The following is a 21232-nucleotide window of genomic DNA, read 5'->3' as shown; positions in this document are numbered from 1 at the left end:
GACGATTGTTGGTAAAGAATTAAAAATACACGATATTACATTTCATTTGAACGGCCTGTTGTTCTATTGATGTATATCCGAAAGTGGTTTTTAACAATTTGAAAATTTTAAATAAAATTTTTGTTTCCTCTACATTTATATTTAACAAAAAATTTGTTTTGCTCGCAAAATAACTTTATTATTATTTTACTTAAAAAAAAAACAGATGACGCTATATGTAAATACATAGTGTTCCTACAAATAAAGTGGAACAGTAATAACTTATTATTTTGAAAAATTGAAAAATTCTTTAGGTGCCAGTAATAAATAACAGAAAGCAGATTTAGTCGATTAAAAAAACTGGCCAGTTTTAAATTTAGTAAAATAAAAATATAATGCGACGTTTCGACCTCAGGGTTTAGGTCCTTCTCAAGCGAAATCAATTATTATTGTATTTTGATAAATTTGTCAAGGTTTGCTATAATATGATCGTTACTGTTCAGACATTTAATAACACACAAAATGATATCTAGATTTAACACATATAGGATCGCATATAATCTATTGCCAGACTATTATTAAACGGTGACAGCAGGTTGGAGAAATAATGCTGCCATCCATCCTCCTTAATTTTCACGTAGTGACAGCGGAGCAAGACAGTTCCAGCGGCGGAGCTTCCGTTCGCCCAGAGGGAGCGAGTTTCCGAGTTTGGAACCAAGTTAGTACAGAAAACTTTCGACGCCTTTGATAAATATGGAAATTAGAAAACCTTGGGTTAACTAGGGTTACCTGAAAGAAAAGAAAAATACATACCAAGGGCGATGGGGATCATGGCCTGCGATTTCTACCGTCGCGAAATTTTAAGTAGCGCTTCTTGTTTCACATAAATTGTCCTCCTATAATTTACATTTACACACACGTACATTACCACGTACATGCTTGTCCACACGCACATTCAATATTTAATATTTACTAAAATTTGTTAATTCAGACGTAATGACACAGATAAAAAAATATAAAACACGACAAAATGTGTGTACAGACGAGAAACCGACGATCGTGGGGAAAAAGTTGTATGTATGTTGCGTAGGAACGTAAGTTTACTATAAAGTATTAATTTTCGCACAAGTCTAGAAACGGAATCGTTATTACCAGTTTTAATCGCGTTAAAACTTGCGCGAGACTGTTCGGAAAAATTTTTATTCCACTAGGTTATGCGATGATTCGTCGTCTCCGTCATTTCGTCTCAAGAGTGAAGCGTGTCTTGCACGCGGGATGATGCACGGATATTATCTCTATTCGCCTACTCTCTCAATATGTCTTTTCGCGACTAGGTCGAGGATGTATTCAGAAGTCGACAGGCAAAAAGACCCGGTTTTGGCTCGCTCGTGAATGTCGTCAAATAGACGCCCAATGATCCACCTCGACCGATCGTGCTATTTTCGATATATTTTTTTTCACACTTTGTACGGAAATTAACATTGCCGTAATTCGAGCACATCTGCATAAGCGATTTTCAGTTCGAACCAAATCGGCTCTCCGCCGCTGGATACGATAATTGGCGAAATTTGGTCGCCCGCCAATCGTATCGCTTCGAGGATTCAATTAACCTGGGCGAAATGAAGCCTGCTGGAAAAGTCCGGGATCGCGGTCGGCTTTATACTGGGATACGAACTTTCGTATTTAGGTCAGAGACCTAGACTGACGAAAACTTGAAATTAATTGATGCAAGCAGACGGGAAAATCGCGATGTGCGAGGGAAAATGCCAGCGGCGGAGAAGAACAAGCGGCAAAGTTTCTTAATTATTGACGCTCCTCCGCATTTTGTTTCTATTCCTTTTTAGAATTTTTAACTTATTTCTAAGTTGCATAAAACAATTTTCTAACGGATTATTGCTTTTATTAACGACATTACAAAACTTATGTAAACATAAGAGGAGAACGAATTAGAAATGGACTAAAACACGATTTAATCAACACGTACGCACATAAGAGTATTTTTCCTTTTATATTATTGAATATAGGTAATATAAAAAACTTACTTTGCAATATATTTAATATTTACTGATAGAGATTAAGTTTTAATTGTCTTAATGTAAACACAATACACACACAGTGTTTAAATACTTAAATTATTTAAATTCAGCATATCTTTGTGCTTTTAATTCTATTAGTTCGAAGCAGCTAGTTGCGAGCCGATGGATTATTTACGTTCCAAATATCCTATTGTCGAACTGCAATTCGATTTGGACATAAAGTTAACTTTACAATCTGTCCATTAATCTTAGCTGTTGATTTGAAGTCGGTGAATGTGATCTATGCAACGTCAACCATTCCTCCGGGATGAAGGATCCCTATTGCAGCTTTCGCGCGTGTATATTTTCGAACTTTTATTTGTGCACGAAGTTACGAAAACTTTTTTTGATACATAGGGAGCAACGCATAATTTGAATTATTTACAAATATCAAAACGAAAAATACATGAAGTACTAGATAGCGATACGTAACAAACAAGTGAAAAGTTTTCAACTCATACATTTTTGCGCATATAAAGTTAAAACCAGCCTCTATTTATGGCATTCCGAGAATGAAATTAATTGTCTTTGTTCAGTATTTAATTCCGAGTTAGCTGTAAATTAAGTGTATATTTTATTACGCAGGAAATGAATATTATCGAATTGACAATGTAGAAACAGCGTCAAAAAGCAGTAATTAAAATTATATAATTATATTTTATATAATCTTATAATATTTTAACAGCCATAATTGATATGCAAAATATAATTAACAATTTATTAAATAAACTCATAAAATAACTTTCTGCATAATTTTAATTTAATTTAATTTTAATTTTATATAATTAAAAATTAATTGAGTGTAATAACTGAAGTGTAAGTGATTTGTATTAATTACAGCAGAAGGTACGCTTGTTTAAGTTCTTGAAGTAATAAATTATCGTGAAGCAATAAATCATTGTCGACGTGAACTATACGATTTTATGTATACATTTTATGCACAGTGCGAAATGATTTGAGTAAATCACATTTGCTGACAGTGCATATTTAATGTTGTAACTTGAGTCAAAGTGTAGTCAAAGATCTACGATCACGCTATTGCTGTCAAATAACTGACAAAACCGGAATTCTCATGGCAGCTCGACATCGCATGGCAAGTGTTCTTGACACTAGATGAGCATTATTCTCGCGTAAATCAGTTGCACCTACGCACCTGGTTCATTTAAATTCATTATTATATCAATCTGTTATTTAATTTTTCAAATTCCACAGTTAAAAAATTATGTATGTATATATGTATGTAGAAATTATACGATACACATATGTTTGTGTACGTATGTAAAACGTTGATATAAAGCATAATTAATTGCAATTCTTTTTGTACAAAAGTAGAACATTGCCAAAGTATCGTTTACTTATATACGTATACTAAAGTTGCAAAAGATAGACGATAACTTTTGAAGTTTGATATGGACGCCAATATAGGTAAATCAATTCACGTACGCTTGATTTTTCACGTAAGCAGTCGCGCATGTTTCTATATACAGAATAGTAGGAATATTTAAAGTCTATGAGGATATACGGGTGCATTTCGAAACAGCATGAACATATTATGGAACATAGACATGGATCTGCAGCGATTTTACTTCACAAACTTAGGTTTTCGATGTACTAGTGGTATGATGAATGTGGGCAAATATATGAAGATGCACTGATGTACGTATGTGCACGTACTATGTGCTTTATACATTTGAACAAAAAGTAGAACATAGAATATGTGGAAAAGAGACCACGATATAAAAACAATAATTTTACGTTTAGATATAACAAATTGTAAAGTACGACACTCCATACTAGATATTTTCTCATTTTATAAGCCATGTGTCTTAGACATACCTAAGGTAATTGTATTTATTCTTTTTGATATACGTGTACATACAAAGAAATACAATAGTAAAAAGTTCTAGTACGAAAGAAATAGCAAATATATAATTACATTTAAAATATTGTCCGATTGAGAGGGAAATAAGGGGGCGAGGGAAGGAGAGAGGAAAATGTAGTTAGTCAGGGTAGGGCAAAGCGAGAAAAACTTTTATTATTTAATCATCGTAAGTAAATGATGATTTAGCTGTCATAATAGAGAACTTTACGTTTATGTAATTATATTTATTGCTGTTAAACTATATACACGGTTTCGGATTCGAAACGGAGTTCGCGCAATAACGATTTCGGCGCTTTTTTTTCACTGTACCGTTCGAGAACTACTGTCCGTCGGCGATCGTTACATTTCAATATCTCAAAACACTAGAGGACACAGAGAAGTGCGAAAATAACGGAGACCGCTGACTCGGCAATTACGCATACCCAAACAAGCCAGCGTACGCTAACAGCTTTTGTCTTGGATTAAAATATTACTTTTATCTTACTTTTATATTAGAATTTATGTATACTATTTACATAAAAGAATTTATGTATATATATATCAATTTATATTTTTATGTATCGTATAATCTTTATTATACTTGTTATGATTTATTTCTTTTAAAGATTAAATATTTAGATATTGCGCGATTACACAATTAAAAGATTATATAAAAAAAATATATTTTAATCGTTAAAAGATTTAATTAAAAGATCAAAAAGTTTGAAAATATTTAATTGATTACATGTAAATTTTGTATTTTATACGCTAATACCTTTTATATTTTGTACTATAGCTTTCGATATCATTTTTCAAAGAGGATAAAGGCAGTAAACCTGCTAAAAATTGTTTTAATACTCGAATTAAAAGTCGGTACAGAAATGTTAAAACGACTTATAAGCAAAAGTGTTATCCCGTCATTACTTCACTTACAAAAGTAATCTTATTATTAAATATAAAGCACGAATGTACAACATTGTTGATTATTCACTATAAGCTGAGGAAAGTAAAGGAATTTTCAGCACTTTACTGTTGCTAATATTTTATCGGTTAGCTGCAAGCCGATGAGAACTTTTCATCGCCGCCATTTCCTGAGAACTAACTTTCTGGCAGTGAAAGATGGTTCTGTTCGTAGAAAATACGATGATCACGAGACGCTTGGGAAATCGAGGAAACAATTTTCTGCTTTTTTGGTGTAAAATAAACCATAGAATAGAATAATCGGCGCAATTAAATTTTCCGCGTGTCATTAAAGTATTTTTTAAGTTTGGGTTACGGGCTGGAGTTAAAAATCTTGATTAGTAGTTTAATAGCTCTTATTAAATAAAATATAAATGAAATAGAACCCAAATGAAATTATAAGTCTGGTTAATAATTAAGCAATGATATATTTTTACTAAACATCTGAATCATGTGACTTGAAAAATATTCAATTAACAGGTTTTTAATGTTTGCCTATGGGCTAAAGAAAAATTACTCTCCTTTTTACGCGAAGAAAATTGACAATAACATAATACTTTCTAAATTAAATGAATGTTTATAATATATTGATTATTAAGGGCGAAAATCCACGACGTGGGTGCATCGAGAGACCTCCGGTGCATCTTGAAATTGTGTATTTTCAGATAAGTTGGATCGGATGCAAAGTTCGTGCAAAAATATGCGGAAACTGGATAGACATGCAAACTTTATTATTAGTAACAACGGGCACATTAACGAAGCGATGTGAAGTTGATAGGATCGGAATATTTTCCTTTTCCTCGGAAAGTTAACGGCTATTTGTGATCGAGACCGTCAAGAAGCGAAAACTAAAAGTTTGCTTCTCCAAAGTCTGAAAGAGAATCAAGACAGCTCAATCAAAAGATGTTTAGAGGAGTGAAGGATCAAAGTCAGATTATCGCCATATATAACGTTTGGAAGAATTTACATATAGCCACGGTGTTTTCAATCAATATCGAGATAATCAAAAGTCGACATTTATAAACATATTAGAAATATATCGCACAGATATAGACAGAAGCGTATATACACGATGTCTTAAGCCGAGAAGGGATGAGAACTGTAGGAAGAACAAACTGTTTTAGACCGCCATCCTAAAAAGTACTCTTATAACAGACAAAGTGAGATTGAAGAAAAGAGGATAGCTCCCCCCTTCCGTGTGTAACGACATTGTTCGAAACACCAAAGTGTTTACGGAAGAGTTGCGTAGAAAAACAGGAAGGAGAAACGCTTCACCACTGCAATTTCGTTTTGTCGTAGAAAGGCAAAGCGAGCGACTCAACAACTAATAGAATAGCAGCAAGAAATATTGGTAGATTTGACGACTCTTTCTCATTTCTTATTAAATAACATCGTATGTGAAGGAATACCATCAATTACCTCATAATCATTATTCTATGAGGCACAATAAACTAGAATATATAATTCTTAAAGAATTGATAACTACCTCCCTCCTATATTAAGCGATAGACAAATATCTAAAACAAATTTTAAAAAGTCCCAAATTTGTCGAAAGAAAAAAATTCCCAGAAAACTGGACACACCGGTAGCAAGATTAAGCAAAGTGAATGTTCATATGTCTCGAGGTGAATTGACACAAATAAAAAAGCATAAAGACTGCAGTGGCAGCGTTCGAGCTAGCGGTTAAATCTTTTCGACAACGTCGCTCACTAAGTCGTCACAGTGTGCGGATTAGGGCGAATCCTCGGCTACATCGGCGGACGACCGTCGGTGGGGGCCACCAACATGTCGCAGTCCGGGTCAGGTGGACTGAGCGATGCTCAAGGACAGAGCCAAGCTGGACAAACAACGGATAATCAACAGACAACTTGCCAGAACGGTCGTGCCGAGCCACTCGCTGACACGACGAAGCAGGATCTATCCAACGGATTTGAGAATCGAACGATGGATTACGAAAGATTTACCCAAGAAAGGACACAACATACCTCGGGGCAAGTTCAGGATCAGCAGCCGCAGTCGGTTTCGCAGCAACAACAACTTGCTCATCCGATAGCGCAGTATCCGTCGGGAAGAAGGCAATCCGTAGGATTACCGGAAGATAAACACCCTTCAACGGGACAACTACCACCCCCGCAATACGGTCAAGACAAAAGCAACGCGGATAGAGCTCAGCACGTGTCTCAGACCAGCACTCAGACGGTACCGGTACAAGTGCAGCCACAATTCGCGCCCGATTACGATCAGAATCAGTATCCGCAGATACGAGGACAGTTTGAGGTCAGGTCACAGATCTACCCACAAACGCAATATTCCGATAGAGCTGGCTATGTGACGAGAGACGTTACTTATCGCGACCCGAATCTCTATGGTCAGAGCGGTACGACTAATCCGATGTTCACAGGACAGGGTCAATACGTAACGGTTCAACATGGCTCACAGATACCTTCGCAATCCGCCAGCCCGCAGCCACCTTACTATTCGGGTGTAGTCGTGCCATCGGCTGGTTACGCTCAATTCGGTACTCAGCCGCAATATCCTTACAGCCAATACCCGCAAACGGTCATGAACGCCGTACCCTATAATCCGCATGCCGGTATCTACCCAGCTCAGCAATACCCCGGTCAACAGTCGCCGAATCCGCAGAGATTTTCGCAAGACATCAGTCAGTATCAGACGCAACCGATCATTCAGCCGATAGCTCAGAATGTAACCCACGGAATCGCTATTCAAACGGAGCGGCCTTGCCGAGGACCGAAGCCGATGGTGCCGCCACGTGGCAATTCGAAAATCACCACTCACGATCCCGGACACAGAAAATCGGCCAGCGTCGACGTGCCAGCGTTGCAGAAGGCAAAATATGAGTCGAACCCGGCTGCTCAACAAGACTCGATTCATCGCAGCGATGGTGCTATTATTATGACGGGCGCACCAATCGGTCCGGACGGCTCGGATAGAAGATATTTAACTACGATTAATCAAAATCCTAGAACGAGACAGGACGGTTTGTACGTGGACGCTAACGGTGATCAGTCGGGCAGAGAGAAAATGGTCGACACAATCGCCACCGAATGTGGTTTATACGTGTCCAGGTCAGAGCACAGGAAATCCGTATCCGTCGATGTGACTACCAGCTTCCAAAGACGTAACGATACGATAACGTTTACATTTCCTGGCGATGGAAATCAAGAGATTATGTCGGGACGGAAAACTACGACTGTGGTAGACACGAAGAGAGTGGAGACTAATCAAATGTTCCCTGCCGAGCAACGAAGACTTGACGCGAGTCTGCGTGTATCGCCCATGGCGTTTGATACGAGACAAGAAAATAGGAAGAGCATTGCGACCGATAGAAAACCCGAATGGGGTAACGTGAGTCCGAATCAAAGGAACGTCATCCCTCCCGAGAATAGACGCTCGGATTATTTCGAGGAGCATCGAAGATCACCCATGAATTTGGAAGGCAAGAGAATGGAGGATGTAAGGAGATCGCCTATGCCGTTTGTGCCGATTCGCGAAACGTCTGTTGATCGCGCCGGACAGAAAAGTCCGTCTTTCGTTAGTCAAAACTTCGAGAAGACTAGACAGGAGCTAGCAATCTGGGCGGAGCAACGTCAACGGCAAGAACACGAAAGAAACATGATACAAGGTCCGATATTCACGACAAGTCCTCGTTCACGTAACCCGTCGGAGGAAAGGAGAGACATCAGATCGATTCATCCGCCGGATGACCGTAAGGAGTCCAGAATGTCTCAATCGGCCTTTCAACCGCTTCCGAATATTAGTCAGAGCACTATAATGGAGCAACGCCGACACCTGAGACACGTTAGCGCCGATCTGACGAAACACATGGAACTTTCGAGGAAGGATTTCGACGAGCAACCCATCACAGGTTCCGTAGTGAATCTTGGCTCGGTAGTCAGTACCGCTTCGTCGCAGAGAGCCAGTCCAAATCTTTGTCATCAGTATCCAGCTCTCAGCGAGGCAAAACTGGACGCAAAGGCCGTGTTGACTGTGGTTACTGATTTTGGGGAAACGACCGCTAGCAAACAAGTCGACCAAATCGACCATATAATCCATAGTCATCGTAAAAGTCACAATTCTTCGTCTAATTTGCTCACTCACAGTAAGAGTCAAACGGAGAACCTGCAGAATACGTTGGAAAATCAGGGCGAGAAAACAGACTGTCTTCACGCTCAACAACAGCAGTTGCAGAATCAACAGAGTCTCGATTTAATCTCTGAAAAGCTGAGCCAGTTCGAGCGCCAGCAGAGCGATCTCCAAGCCAAGCTACAATGTCTTCAAAATCAGAATCAGATTCTGGACAAAGTGGCGCAATTTCAGCACCAGCAGAGCGATTTCCAAGCTCGATTACAAAATTTGCAAAATCAAAGTCAAATAAATGACAAAACTCATAAGATAGCCGGCGATTTCACGCAACTTCCGTTGACGAGCGACACTCATCAGGTTCAAGCGAGCCCTCTTTCGAATCATCAGGAACAGTCGTCAGATAAATCCTGCTCGGCTCATCAACCAGTACACGGCCTTCATCAGACGCTGCTAACTACGTATCCGCAGAACACCGCCCTTCAAACTTGCCAATCGTCCGTGTGTGAGAAACTGACGTCTCGCGTGCAACACGACATTTCCGATCCGAATTCCATTCAGATACCGAACATGTCGCAAATGCCGTTACCATGCCTTCCGCAATTCGATCGTGCCGATGTGTCGCGTACTTCGTTTTCCCAGTTTCACCGACTTCAGTGCCAGATCGAGAGTCACGAGAGTGCTTCAGCGACGAGTGCCAGTCTACCTGCCAGTTCGTTCACCGGTACACTGAAGAAAATACCACCGGAGAAACCGCCACGGACGTCCTTGATAGTGCAGTCGCCAGAAGCCGAGGTAACATTTGAAAAAGAAACAAATTTTTCTATTTGTGTTAACTGTTCTCCTCGGTTACCGAACATTCTTTTAATGTTATATAGAAATACCATTTTCTATTTTTAATTGTAAAATAATTGCAGGCCTATATATTGATTATTTTACATTAACACTTTGCTGATTGAAATCGGAAATTCTAATTAAAGTGTAAATAATGATCCACTTTAACGTCCCGCTGTTAGACTCAAAGTCTTTGGACGAATTGTACAACGAAAGCTCCTTTTATCCAGAATGCTGGAGAATACGAGCATGCCTTATGGCCGAGGAGATTGCAGTGGGTTGATGGCGACGAATGGTGAAAGATAGAGATCTCCACTTGCAGTTTTTGTCGCAGCAGCCGAGTAGAATAAACTTGTTAGATATCAGACCTGATGTTGTCTTTGAAAACTTCGTTACGCGTCCTGTGTACCTTTTGCTCCATTTTCCGTATCTGGTTTGTATCTCGACGTTTCCGTCACAATTATAAGTCTCAACGCACCGGCATCGTCTGATATTACGTAACTTGGTCAATCGCAAAAATGTTTCGAATCATGATAGTCAGATTTCCACGTTTTATTCACAGGACGTATGTATAAATTATTTTTGTAAATTTTTAATGCCACAGTCTGTCGGTATAAGAGACAAAATTATCTTTTTCAAAAAACGAAAGAAAGTTGTTTAAAAATATTCTAGTGTAAACAAAATAGATGCGTGCGATGCAGTATATTGATAATAGCCATTATTAATAGTGCGATACATCTGTTCTCGATACATGATACTTGTGTGAAGATATTACTCGCTATTAAATATTTAATTACGAAGGAGGCTTCGATTGATTTTATTTATTTCGTTGCCGTAGAATAGTATTTTTTCTAGACAATCAATTAGAAAGAAATTGTATATTTAGAGAACAAATTATTTTTATCTTATAAATCCAAATATAATAAATAAATGGCAGTAAAATTAATTAGAATAATTAGTTATATAAATTATTTATTTGTTTGTATTATATTATATTACTAGCTGCATTATATTATAATATTTGAATAATGACACACGTATAATGACAATAGACGTTATAATACATCCATAAGTGCGTTCTCGGTTCAGGATGTGATTTAATTGTCTCTTTTATTTGTTCTTCTTTGCTGAGTGATAATTATTTGCAGAAGCCGCACAGAAATGATATACATATAGAGCACCGAGGACAATTTAATTTCTGGAATTACGTTATTTTAAGTAAAATCAGAATCTTTTTTAAATAAATATAGCAGTTTTTATTTTATCAAAATAATTTTCTATTTGTATAGAAAATTAAATAAATATGCCACTACAGTTAAATGTTGCGTGTACTAATATCTAATTATTAATAAAATTGGATTACGATGGCGAATTGAATTTATATGAAAATTTCGATATTTGCCTGGTCTTCAAAATGTATCTTTTACTTCAAATTGCAAGTCAGACAATGAGAAATTAAAAAGAATGTATATATTCGACTGCTGTTAACGATGTTAGCATATTACAAATTCATAAACACTAAATGAAATATCACTATCTTTTCTTCGTGGCTTTATCAAATAAATTTAAATAATTGCAAGAAATTACAATTTATATTTTAATACGCAATAACAATGTTTCGTTAATTTCCGTCATTTAATTGCTTATTTATAATGCAAACAAGTTTTATGAATATCTGAAATTCTAACTGTCCGCAAGTGGATACGTATTTTTCTCAGGTAATATCGAGGAGATATGTGTGTATCGAGGTGTTCTCTTTCTATCGTAACCTTACCATACCTTTCTGTCTAACATTCCGCTTCACCGTACTCTCCTTCTACGTGTAGGATGTCAGTGCTCCCTGCTTTCGACCAACGAATGGAAATTCTATACGGTTTGATACATTCATCTCTCGACCAAGCTCGATTCTATGAAAGCATCGTTATCGAGGGGTGGGCTTTTCAAAAATCGTTTCTTCCAGGAATTTATTTACACAGACTCGTTTCATTCGTTGACGTATAAATCTGGTTTTATCATTCGTCGAATAGCAGCTATATGCTTGTATTTTTACGAAATGTATTTTTACAAAATCGCATAAAATTGTACTAAAACATTCAATGCTAAAAAATTTATTATAAAAGTAGTCAACAAAGTTCTTCACACTTGTTTATCTTTACGCATTGAAATCATATAAACTAATGCAATTTTTAATGTTTAAAGAATAGTTTTTACTTTTTAAAGATAAAATTCGACGAAATTTACGTGTACATAAATTATTTTGCATGCGAGAGTGAAAGAGAAAATAAAGAGAAGATTTTCGGTGACAAAAAAATACTTTGCGTCAGGAACGTGATGATTTAAGGGACTCTAACCGACCCAAAATTAAAACGAATGAAATTGTCTTGCCACGCCCTAAACCTGTACTTTTTAAATTAAAGCTCAAAATTAAGCGGAGAAGTGTTATGAACGGTTCATCATGAATGAAGTATAAACAGTAATCTCATGTGTCGTGTACACATTGATGAAACGATGTTGCAGGAATAAAAAATAGTGTTTGAAGCGCAGAAGATAAAAGGGCGAAAAATCAACCGAAAACAGACAATGAACCCTCTGGACTTTCCCGTACTTGAAAACGAACCGCTTCGATACTCCCTTTATAACGTACTTCTCTTTACGACGGTATTATTCGGGACTTTATAAGCACCTACGAACTGGCCAACATGTTTTTCTCGGCTCGTGATTAAAAAAATTGGGGGCAAGCGCAGCGGATTGTTAAATTACATGACTTTAAAGTATGTCAGCCGCGTATAACAATTACAGCTGTGCGTCCGTACCCTAAAATACCTTTGTCCTGAAAATGCTGTTTCTCTTACAGAGAGCATAGAGTTGCGGTAAGCGAAAAACTACGCGGCGTGGAATCAAACAAGATCAACGCGCCCGATGGATTGTTGAAATTTCTCAAATTCGTACAAAACTCTCGGACTAACGGTCACTCAATAACCGGAATTTATCCTTGCAGCATGCGCTGCCATAGAGTTTCCTGACATTCTGGACTTGTGATGCGTGTCACTCGAAACGGACAGAAATTTCGGCGAGAGTCAAACTCTAGATACGCGTTTTCGTCATTTTCGCCAGCGCGTGTATAATATCCGTAAACTTCTTTCCGTAAAACTGCACCGTCCAATTTTTCTTTCTTTTGCGCGAACCGGTCTCGCTGTGCTTTTGTTTTACTGGCTCGCGATCGCTATACCAATTGGTTGCGGCGAGCTTTTACAATTCCGCAGTTACTTGCTAGCGGTGTTTTCACGAATTTCCGAGCGTAACTTTTCATCGCCACTTAGCACAGTGCTTATAAATTGAGACAAACGATCCTGGTGCCATTGGGTATTTACAAGGATCATCCTTGCGAGCGAGCGAGCGAGCGAGCGAGAGAGAGAGGGGGGAGGGGCAGAAAGAGAAGAGCACTTTTAATCCATATATCCGTGGCGAAACGTTTTAATTGACTGTTTATTTTATCCCGATCTCAGATTACAAAATCGAACGTTTTTGTGTACACGGATTAGCTTGGATTTCTTCTCTGCGCAATTTTACGAGTGGCCAACCAAATAATTTGAGCCCTCATCGTAATTGATGAGCAATCCGATACACGCGCCTTTATTTCTCGATTACTACCAGCTCTCTCTCTCGTTATCGTGGTGATTTTATCTGAAAAAATGTGTTTTAGGATCGGACACGCACACGCAATTGTAAATTGTAACCGGTGGCAATTCCGCGAGAAAATATTGTGGTCGTTACGCTGAAACTTTGCTCCTCATAACGCAATTTCAATGACCTCTTTGAAAGACTATCTTTGTAAAGCTGCAAAATCTCTAGTAGGATCAAGTCTCACGGAAACGTCCTGATTCAACACAGTTTTCGAAACAGAAAACATGAGTTTACGTTAATATGTACAAAATGTTCGTTAAGTAAAAGTATTACGGATGAGAGTTAAGCAGATTTAATGCGACGTATACAAGGATAAAACTTGACGTATTGTATGAAGTGGTAAAAGAGAAATTAATAATACCATGATACATTGCATGATATATCTAAGAACTTTTTATTTGATTTACGTTAATTATTTGATATTATTATAACGTATAGTCGGGATCTAAAGAAACCGCTTTATCAAGTTCTTGTCAGATGGATAAATGTATCTCTATCTCTGAATTTTATGACAATTTTTCTAAAACAAAATTAAACGAGAAAAGAACGGACTGATATTTTACTAAAAAAATTACTTATCGTTTCCTTAGCATAATTTCTTTTCTAAACAATTTATTTAACACAATGACTAGCGTACGTAATAGACTAAGATACAAAATTTACTTGGTTATTTCTATTTATTTATTCCTTAGAATTAGAAAGTTCAATTTGTCGCCATTTTTCTTTAACGATTCTTTTACCCACTATAAGACAAGTATTGGTATTTCACTGCAACTGACGTCTATACTCTGGTGCAACGAAAACTGAATAGCATTACTAATCGAAAATTCAGTAGGCAAATACGCCAAACGAATGAGTTGATTTTTGCTTATACGAATATTATCACAGTTGATGAAATGCAATTTAATTGTTATAGGTACAGCAATAACATAAAAGTTTTAAAGTAATAGTATATATTTGTTTGCTGTAAATTGAAAATTTAAATACTGGAGAATTGTAGCAAATTTCAGAATCGTATTGTCAGAAAATCGCTGAATGTAATATTATTGTTAATACTGTTACTATTATAATTGTTACAAATTATCATTATTGATACGATCAAACTGTTTCCGGATATTATGCTAAACAGGAAATAAAATACGCGACCGCGAGTTAATTTATTCGTATATTTGAAAACATACATGCAGATTGACACATTATATTCAACGAGTCGCGGATGTTTTACAACCATCACGTGGCAATATACATAATATCATGTTTTTTGTCAGTCATGTATTAATTATTGCAATCAGCAATGGTCACGATCTTTCGCGTTCACCAGCAATTTTGTTTTCTGCGTACGCTCATGGGAAATCGACGATATCGCCAGAAACGAGTGGCATAACGAAAACGCTAATTACAATTGCGGAACCGCAGTCCGAAACAGCAGCTTGGCACGTGCAATCGCGAGCATCGAAGCACGTAATGGATTAGTCAGGATTAAAATTTGATCAAAACCAGGGCCAAGCCGATTCGCGCGAGGATAATTAACCGTGCGTCCATTGTCTTTCATGCACAATAACGATCATCCTCAACATTTCCTCAATTTCTGATTCTCGTATGTCTTCTTTACTATCACAAGAAGCGAGAATAATATGTGATTTAGTCTTGCAACGTATACGGATAAAAAGAAAATATTTCGACAATTTTGAAAACATTTACAATTGATTAAACGAATCTGTACGTTATGTTGCTGGTAGCTTCTTGTTTTCAATCAGTGAATAAGTTTATACTGAACAGCTTTTATTTATGAATGAACAAAAATATCCAATGTAATATTTTCTTAATCCATTTTGTCATTATTATGGATATTTTTATGCGAATAAACTCATTTACCTTGTGTTCGATTATATGATGTTAATTTTGTCAAGATTCACGATTTATTATTTGCAAAAATAATGACTACGTTTTATCGAACTCATTGTACTAAACATAACAAAACATGAGACTAACATGTCAGCAGGATTTATAACTGTTATTTTAGAATATAAAATATGTAAGAAGAATTTACTAACAATAAGGAACTTGGCAGTGTTTATCTTTGAGTCAACCATTTATTTGAGTAAAAACATCATTGTACAAATTTATTTAAAAAGCTGTATATGTAAAAGAACAAATTAACAATTTATAATATCGTGCAAATATGTCGTTTTTTAACACTAAGTATAATTTTACTTGGAAAGTGATCTATCTCAACAGATACAATATAGAAGACTTTCGAGGTGTCATAAATTGTCACAAAATATCACGGGATTTCTACTCCATTGTACATAATAACATGTAAGAACAGCGTAAGAACGGAGGAACATTATTCCATTAATGTCTGCAAACTCTTGCGTTCGGAACTGAAATTTACAAGCAAAAGTTCTCCCGTACTTAGTGCGAGTTTAACACGAAGGCACGAACTAACCTGGCGTATGCTATGCGTGATTAAAAATTCATTGACAATAACGTAGCGACTGGAGGAAAGTAGTGCCGAACAGTTAAATGACCGCTGAATTTTTTGCCTCGACCGGAAATGTATCTCAATGTAACAGTTTTTATGTAGTATTTTATTAGTTATTAATAATACTTTATTAATGAATTTTATATAATATTTAATAATTAATGCTAAACATTAATAAATTTTATGAATTTTATCAATAATTAATAATAAATTATTAATAATACAATCGCACGCGTTAAAAGTATAAGAATAAAGAAATAAAATAGTCTTAGGAGCACACACAGCGAGAGAAATGGATGGGACAGACGGACTAGAATTGTAGTTTGTTATCGATTTAATGACCGAAGCGCAGTACGGGTCGTGGAATATACATATTAGGGATACCTATACATATAATTAATTGGGAATCGATTTCTCTCCTATCGTTATACAGTGCACACTTTCCTGCGAATATCTCAATTATTGGATTTTTATTTAGTTATCCCAGTGAAAAATCTATTTACTAGAAAATTATCGACCGTCAATGTTCACGATTTATTATTCCACGGCGGAATTATATATTTTATTATACAGATGTGTATACAATTGAAATATGAAACAGAATCGTATTGTCGTTTCGTGTAACATTAAAAAAATAAAGCAAAAGTAATAATTTGTTAAAATATGTCACTAGAAAGGACAGATATACAGAATGATAGGCAGAGCGAGTCGCGTTAAGCTAGACGAATTGATATTAAACAGTACATGAACGCGCGTGAACGCGTCTCTTGTCCAGAATCAAATATCATCCGCTTTCTGCAGCTGCCTAAAGCGCTCGCTGTAACTGAATAATTATCCGAATGGCACATCGGAGACGTCAGAGGCTTCCTCCGCGAAATGGAATTCCCGTTTCCTTTGTACGTGACCTGCCGATGGATTTTCCCGAGCGCTCTGATACCCAGCGCTCTCGTGCCACATTTCATTCTGATTGATTTGTTTTCAATTCGAACGCTCCTGGCGCTGGCTCAAGGCTGAATTAATCCTAGTAACGATATAGCCTAACCAATTCTTGTCTGTCAACCAATCGGCAACGGGTTTCGCCCGGGGCTAATGTCGAAGAAATATACGCCGCGGCCGGTAGGGTTTTGTTAGATAAAGCTATCGTTGATAATAGAACGGTTTATATAAAGACATTTATCTTGCTTATATGTATAACAGAATCGAATTAACGCAGTCCTATCAAATGATATTGTCGAGGGGTAAACCGCACCCAGAAAAAAGTTTTATTCAGGTTAAACAAATGAGATACGTTGAAATCACGTTTCTTTGAATCTACTAAATCTTTATTTATTTCTACTAAAACATTTGCTGGATTTGAAGAAATAGATATGAATTCTCTTAAAGATTCCAGTCGCAATCGAATAAAATTTTGGTTAAGGTAAAGAAATCGTTTGTTTAAAATTAAATAAAGTCTAGCAAGGTCAAAATTCGAAGAAAATATGTTTGATTTCAAAGAGACTTTTTTCTAGGTGCGCAGAGAGCATTGTGGTGTACAGATTTGCGGCATTACTAGGCATTTTTTGGGCATTACTTTGAGCATTATGTCTTGCTAAGAAGATAACGTAATGCCCACTGGATATTAGTGGTTTTCGTCAGCGGTTTACCCCTCGGATATTGTATTAGAAATAATCAGCGCTAAAATAATAATATAGTAAAAATGCTCGATTAAAAAATTGCTCCAAACAACTTTGTACATTTCCCTATTTCTATTTATTTCTTATAATTATACTGTGTGTATGCTCTTTACTTATTCAATATTATTATTATTGGTTCAATTAAATGATATAATTTACTCGTTCTGCAAACTGATTGAATGAACCTAATCTGTCTGTTTACTCTATGAAATATAGTTAATATATGCTCAGATTAAATGCATCAGTAAAAAAAGCATTCCGTGCGAAGCTGTCACATAATCTGGGGCGCGTTCAAACAGAAAATAATTATACGGTATATCAGGTATCGGCAGGTCGACTTAATGCCATTACGAGTTAATAGACCGCGATGCCGATAAATTCGCCGGTAAACGCCCGTCGAAACTTCTCGCACGAGGCGGAGACTGGCGAGAAGAAAAAGTTCGGCCAACGGAACTCGATGCGAGATGGTGCTTGGCTGTGCCGACGCGCTTCCGTTAGGCGGCTACGATTTTTCATCCAAGTTCCTGTCTTATTGTTTGTCCCCTTTTCATTCCTTCGCGGTTTTATCTTTTTCTTTGTTTCCTCGGCTCAGCGGTGCTTTCGACGTGAGTCGCGTCTCGATAGTCAAGTAGATGGAAAGAGCCAGGGGTGAAAGTAAAATGGCGGGGAACGTTGGGTAACGAGGAGAGAAAAACGGGTGGGTTAAGAAAACTGGATAATCCGTAATTACTCGGAGTAGGTCGAGTCGTTTTAGAATATTATATTCGTGGCGTAGCGTGAAGTAAGCGTAATGGAAAACTCGGAGTAATTACGAATATAGTAATAGTGACCACGGCCAAATTCGCCAGCCACCGTCGACCGCGTGGATTATATCGAGGCTCGGCAACCTTAATTATTTTCCCCTCGAAAATTTGGTCGCACGCATATTTTCCATTTCAGGGAGCTCGAGACGCGTAAGCTTGATTGCGTAATTTTTACGGTGGAGTTATATAAACATCGACCAGAAAGATTCAAATTATCCTTGCGTCTAATATTAGACGAAGCCTGGCGAATATTTGGCTGCGCAATTTGCGCTCGACGGTCGCTTATTACGTGATAAAATGTAAATGACGGTTTAAATTGAGCAGCGGTTCCAAGGTGGAAATGCAACCGGGGAGGTACTCAAGTCCGGTTCCGTCGGCGTCCTCAGTTTACGAGGCAATTTTCGAGATTCAGACCCACCAGCAAAATCCGTGTGAGTCGCAACTATAAGGGCAATGCTGTTGTCGCGGTTTCGCCGATTGCAATTGCGAGGACGAAGAGTAAGGCCCCACTCGTGCCACATTGGTAGTTGCAGCAATTGAACTAATTGCCAAGCGTAATTATCCGGAATTAATCGAGATAAACCGCTTAATTATCACGTCTCGTACAAAGCTCGTTTGTTTCTCAGTATATCTGTTAGTCGATTTTGGACAAGCGAAACACCGCTAAATGCGCTCTAATTATCATCAGCGCAGCATCGAAGCGTCGAAATTGACGGGGTGAAATGTCCTCGTTTCTGCTCCGCTGTAGAAAATTGCAATCTGGAGACATTTAAATGTAAATTCGATGTAATCAACGTATCCAGTTCTGGTTATGTTAAGCATTTCTTGAAAAGTGCAAAATATCTTTTTCAAAATTAGTGAACATCAAATTCTGTAATATCCTAAATGTCTTGGACCTGTAAGTTCGCGTACTAACTTCTTCTTTTAATTAAAAATTTTTTTTTCCAACAAAGAATACATATACACCGCGCAAATTATGAATAAATTTAAGCAAATAGGTGCAAGCCATAGTTTTTAAAAAACTATATCTTTTTATTTTTGCTACATGAAACTAAAGTTGCGTGAAAAAAAGCTATGAGAGAATTTCGCAAAAATCGAGGAATGAGCGCTTTGTGCTGTTTTAGTGAACATCTGTGAAAAAGATGAAACAGCGCGTGGCGAATAGCAGCGGCAATCAACACGAATAAAAATGCATATCGACTCCGAAAACAGTTTAATCAACGTCGGAATATATGGAGCGAGCGTGATGGCTTAATTAAATCGCTGCGAGATATTCGCTACGTGACTCCGGTTCGGTCGTTTTGTCATTTGGCTGGGACAAGTTCTTAACGTCAAGTTACTCCGCCTGACCCGTTACACGGCCATTGTTCACATTGCGGTCGGCCCACGAAAGAACCGCTCGCGTTCCGGCAAGTCAATTAAGATTTACGAATTTCCAGCAATGATGGGCGTCCAGGACGATACCGTTCCGGCCGACGTTTCGCCAATGAAATATTATCGTTTTATCGTTTGTAGCGTCGTATCAGTTGTGGCGATACCGTGCAAAAGGTCGCTTCGGCGCATCCGAAGCGGATTTATTTGCAACCCGGAAATAGCCGCGAGTTTGTATTTTGATGACACATTTTACGACAATAATTTATCGCCGTTCGTTTCTTCACTTTCCGGGCCAAAAGTATCTGTCGATACGACGGCATAAACAATACGGTTTATCGAATTTAATGTCGGTTATTATAAATTTATTGTCATTCCGTTATCAAGAGTTTTCATTTTTTCTTGCAGAGTAATCGCAGCCAGCCAGCCATTGGATTAAAACAGACGCCGAAAGCACGGGTAAGTGTTTAAATATTTTTTACATATAATGTATATGTGATTTCCCGCTCTCCATAAATTTGCAATCTATTGTACATTCACTATTGTGAAACTCAAATTTATATTACTTTCATTATGTATATTGTTTTATATCGTAATATTAGTAAATTTTACACGTGTAGCACGCAACATTACATCATTTATTATTACAATTAACTCTGCATTCTTCAGAAAAAAATTTTAAACATCGGGGAAAGGAAACGATGATAGAAACTGGCTGTACAGATCACAAAATTTTAGCAAACTTTCTTTAAATCCGAGAATACGAGTCATGGTTGACCAAAGTATACTCATTTTGCTATACGTCACGTGAAAGCGTAAGCCTTTTTCAAGTTTGACCTCCACTAGCCCCACTTTTTGCGTGACTGACAAAGAAATAGGAAATAGAGAGCGCGTATTTATTTCTTCGGAATATTATTGAGAAGATAAAAGTAGATTTTTAGGCGTATTGCAATTTAAAAAGAGAAATTATAATAACAGTGGTGTCTACTATACATTCGGATTTATATTTTTTTACAGATAATTGTTATTATTATGTTTAATTGACCGTTTTCATTAGTTTTGAAAACGGTAATATTGTTTGCGATGATGATAAATCTCTTCTTTTTAATATTGACTGTGAATGAGGAAATCTCTTTTCATTCTCTCTCTCTCTCTCACTATAGATCTTTTTGTCCACTACTCTTTCCCTTATGTACTTTTTCACCCTCTCAACTCATCCCCTTCCGTCAGTCAAATGAAAGTCGAAGGACTCGGAAAAAGGGAACGCCGGGAATGCGAACGGTAATGTCGACGGAACGACGTGAAATCGCGCGGTGCAATTTCGTGAGATTGCTCGCTGAGGCAACTTGCCGGGAGGACTATCTTCGTGGAAAAGAGCTTCTTCGGAGCGCGAGGATGCGCGT

The 21232-nt window shown here is 37.3% G+C and overlaps 1 protein-coding gene across 1 annotated transcript in view; it reads left to right on the top strand.

Annotated features, from left to right (window-relative positions):
• The first annotated feature begins 6599 nt into the window (after nucleotides 1-6599).
• Nucleotides 6600-21232, top strand: part of LOC105569326 — a 281091-nt gene continuing 266458 nt past the window's right edge. Inside the window, exons 1-2 of the mRNA XM_012025691.1 lie at nucleotides 6600-9774; nucleotides 20238-20288. Of these exons, the coding sequence (XP_011881081.1) occupies nucleotides 6661-9774; nucleotides 20238-20288 (3165 nt within the window). The 5' untranslated portion in view covers nucleotides 6600-6660. The remainder of the gene's footprint in view (nucleotides 9775-20237; nucleotides 20289-21232) is intronic.

Source organism: Vollenhovia emeryi, unplaced genomic scaffold (assembly GCF_000949405.1).
Source record: "Vollenhovia emeryi isolate VEMERY1.0 unplaced genomic scaffold, V.emery_V1.0 DF939124.1, whole genome shotgun sequence".
NCBI lineage: Eukaryota > Metazoa > Arthropoda > Insecta > Hymenoptera > Formicidae > Vollenhovia > Vollenhovia emeryi.
The sequence above is the reverse complement of the archived record's forward strand: the minus strand, read 5'-3'. Positions and strand labels throughout refer to the sequence as shown.